Source organism: Varanus komodoensis, unplaced genomic scaffold (assembly GCF_004798865.1).
Source record: "Varanus komodoensis strain SLA01 unplaced genomic scaffold, ASM479886v1 scaffold11, whole genome shotgun sequence".
Taxonomy (NCBI): Eukaryota; Metazoa; Chordata; class Lepidosauria; order Squamata; family Varanidae; genus Varanus; species Varanus komodoensis.
Genome location: NW_025335317.1, coordinates 26,210,055 through 26,213,289, shown reverse-complemented (window position 1 = coordinate 26,213,289; position 3,235 = coordinate 26,210,055). Strand labels below are relative to the sequence as shown.

General features: G+C 37.0%; 1 protein-coding gene across 1 annotated transcript in view; it reads right to left on the bottom strand.

Annotated features, from left to right (window-relative positions):
• The window catches only part of LOC123018225 (protein FRA10AC1), a 37,732-nt gene that overhangs the window by 15,476 nt on the left and 19,021 nt on the right, over positions 1-3,235 (bottom strand). Inside the window, exons 10-11 of the mRNA XM_044420084.1 lie at positions 1,968-2,010; positions 556-683 (exon numbers count right to left, since the gene is read on the bottom strand). Coding sequence (XP_044276019.1) covers positions 556-683; positions 1,968-2,010 — 171 coding nt within the window. The remainder of the gene's footprint in view (positions 1-555; positions 684-1,967; positions 2,011-3,235) is intronic.

Genomic DNA, 3,235 nt, shown 5'->3' with positions numbered 1-3,235 from the left:
ATGTGCAGTCATTAATTAAATGCAATAATTCATAAACATACACTCCCTCCCTCCATTATACCATGTTGCAAAAGTGTAACCATTTATTAGTAGTTCTTAAGGCTGCAAGAAGTCAGGCAGAAATCTCAGAAAATCTTGATATTAAATGTAGACCATATTAACCGCCAATAATCCTAGTGTATGTATACTCTTAATCCAGATTCTGTTCTAAACATCAAATTAGAGGCATCTCAGAGGTAAAGTTTAAAGACAATCTACTTTCAAACGTATACCTTTTTGGAAAATCTATTCACCTGTGGGTAATAAATCCAGTAAATGTTCTCAATATCCCTTCCTCCCTCCTATCACCTATGTTTGGCCTTTCATCTCACAATTAAATGTAAATAAAGTTCAGCCTTGCATACACACAAACCCCACTAAATTGTCAGTTTATAGCTTCAGCAGATGATTTTCCAAAATAGGTAACACCCGTATTATTATTCCAGCATCAAATACTCAATTATTCATGTTAATATTTAAAAGTAAGCTTATTTGAAACACTGAGGGCTCCTTTACCATTATGGTTCCTTTTTTTCTTTGACTTGTGTCTGTGTGGTGAAGGCAATCTTGACCTCTTACACGTTAACCGTTCAGAGCTTTGGTCTGCGCTCTCTCTCCTCTTTGTAGGTTTGACTTCCCTTTTCCTTTATAAGCAGAAATAAATTCAACTAATTTATCATCCAGCTAAGAAATCTATTAGAAATACTGTATAAATGGAAATTTCACAGAATTCCTTAGCAGTTGACTCTGAAAACCAGCAAACCTGTTATTTTTAAAATGAGTGAGTTGAACTGTAGTATGAATGCATTTTTTAAGTTAATGTTAATCTATACTGGGGGTGGCCAAACTGAGGTTCATGAGCTGCATGCAGCTCTCTGGGTTTATTTTACAGCTCAAAGAGGGCCAAAAAAGCCTGTAATATGGTAGGTCCCTATTTGCCTCAGGTGTGGAGTAGAGAAGGCATGGGAAGTGCCTGATTAGACAAGGCAAGAAATTGAGGCCAAGGCTGGTGTGCAAAATCAGGCTGCTTCCTCTGCAGGTTGTGCTGCAGCTGAGAGGACCACAGGACAGCTGTGTTCCAGGAAAGGATCTAACCAGAACTAATTCCCCAACAGAGCTAGACTTAAGAAGTAGTGGTTTAAAGAAAGAAGGCCTGCAGACATACGTTCATATTATAAATGCAATGTGATACAAAGTTTTAATAAATGACATGTTGTTGCATCACTGATCTAAAAATTCAATATGAATGCAGATTCTATTGCCTTTTCATGAAAAACTTTTTTTCCCAAGAAAACATGTTAAAAATAGATAGATTCAGAGGTAGGTCTTTTCCCCATCTCTTCTTGTCCAAATACATTAGGACAAGGTCTTCTACCTGCAGTCTTTATCGTGTTAAACTGGCTTTGTGATGCAAAAGAAAAGTATTGCTGACATTATCAACAAAACACTCTTGGAAAGTTAGAATACCAGCTATTAGGGAAATGTCGTTTAATGCTAAGAAATTGATTTCACACTGAAACCTTTCCTCCCTTCCCAGCCAAGTTAGCTGCACCCTCAGGGCAGATCTTGTTGCCTGTAGGCCAGACAGTGGAAATACTGGACACTACTCAATTTGTCTGCCCTTTTGATCTGACACCAGACTGTAGTACCACTGCTACATCTGTCCCCATGACTCTGTGCCTGTTCAACAGAGTGACCCACAGAACCAGATATGGTCTTGTTCTTGCCAACTTCTTGGCTTATCACTGGATCTGATGACCTTGGCATTTCAACTAAGAAGTCTGACTCAGCCGCTTCTTCCAGTTCTGATTCAGATTCTGAGGTAACAACCTTGGAAGGATGTGTTTAGGAGAAGCAGATCTAGTCATGACAGCCAGACAGACAGATTACAAAAACACAGATAGTTTATATTCCAAGTGGGATGTTACCTGTGATGAAAATTTAATTTGTAAGAGCATTCTGGACACAGCCCTGAAAACAAATGAAAAAACAAACAAACCTTTATTCAAGTAAAAATTTGATAGAAGTTATCTCATAAATGTTCCTTCCAATTATTCTTGCTATATATAAATTGTAAGTGGAACCGGCTGGGGCTGGGGGTCAGACTAGATGGCCCTGGAGACCCTTTCTGACTCGCTCTGTTTCTATGTTTCTTTATGTTTGCTAACCAAAACGGTCAAGTATTTGTGTCAGCTTTTAATAATTTAGAAAAGCAGCAAATGGCACTTGGGCAGCAGTGTAATGTCCCTTTTCCTAGCAGTCATCTCCATTGAATTCCTCAATGGGGACTACTTTTAAGTAGACATGCACTGGATTGTGCTGTTGACCTACCAATGGAAAGCTATTATAAACATATGCCATAATCCATTTACTCAGGCAGTCCCTACTGGAACTACCAAAATGTATTTCAATTGGTCTAGATTTTAAGAGCAGTTTTTAAAAAAACATATAAAAAGCAGCTTTTGAATTAAGCTGAGAGTTGAAGTTGATCTGCACTGCAGGATAGAAGATGACAGACTTTGAGAATGAGAAAGCCTGAATTCACTAGAGGAAATTTTGGAACCTTGCTTTAGAAAAATGTAAGGTGAGGATATATAAATTATTATTATAAATTAATCATAATGAGAATATAGTTACCATGGTGGGTTGCACTACATGACTGTTGAGGCATTTTAAAATGCTATGATCTTTGGAATGAATCCTCAAGGGTAAACTAAACTTGCACTAATACTCTTATTTTTGCATAGCAATTTACAGTGAATTCTAAGAGTCAATTCTACCCACATTTGGCTCAGGCCAATTGCTGGGATACAGATTTCAACAGGTTTCAATCTTATTATTATTATTATTTTTATTATTATTATTATTATTATTACATTTCTATGCCGCCCCTTGCCGAAACCTCGGGGCGGCTTACAACATGATAAAATACATTGAAAGACAATAGTACATAATAAATTACCATTAAATACAAAAATACAAAAAATACATTGATTTACAAATATAAAATTAGAATTATCAGTATAAAATAAAAATATAGGAGGAGAAAGAGAAGGAAGAAGAAGTTGCCCTGGCCAGATCATATGTTTTAACAATTGAAATGATGTTTAAATAAAAAGGTCTTTACCTGGCGCCGAAAAACCAGTAACTACGGAGCCAGGCAGACCTCTTTGGGGAGTGAATTCCATAGGTTGGG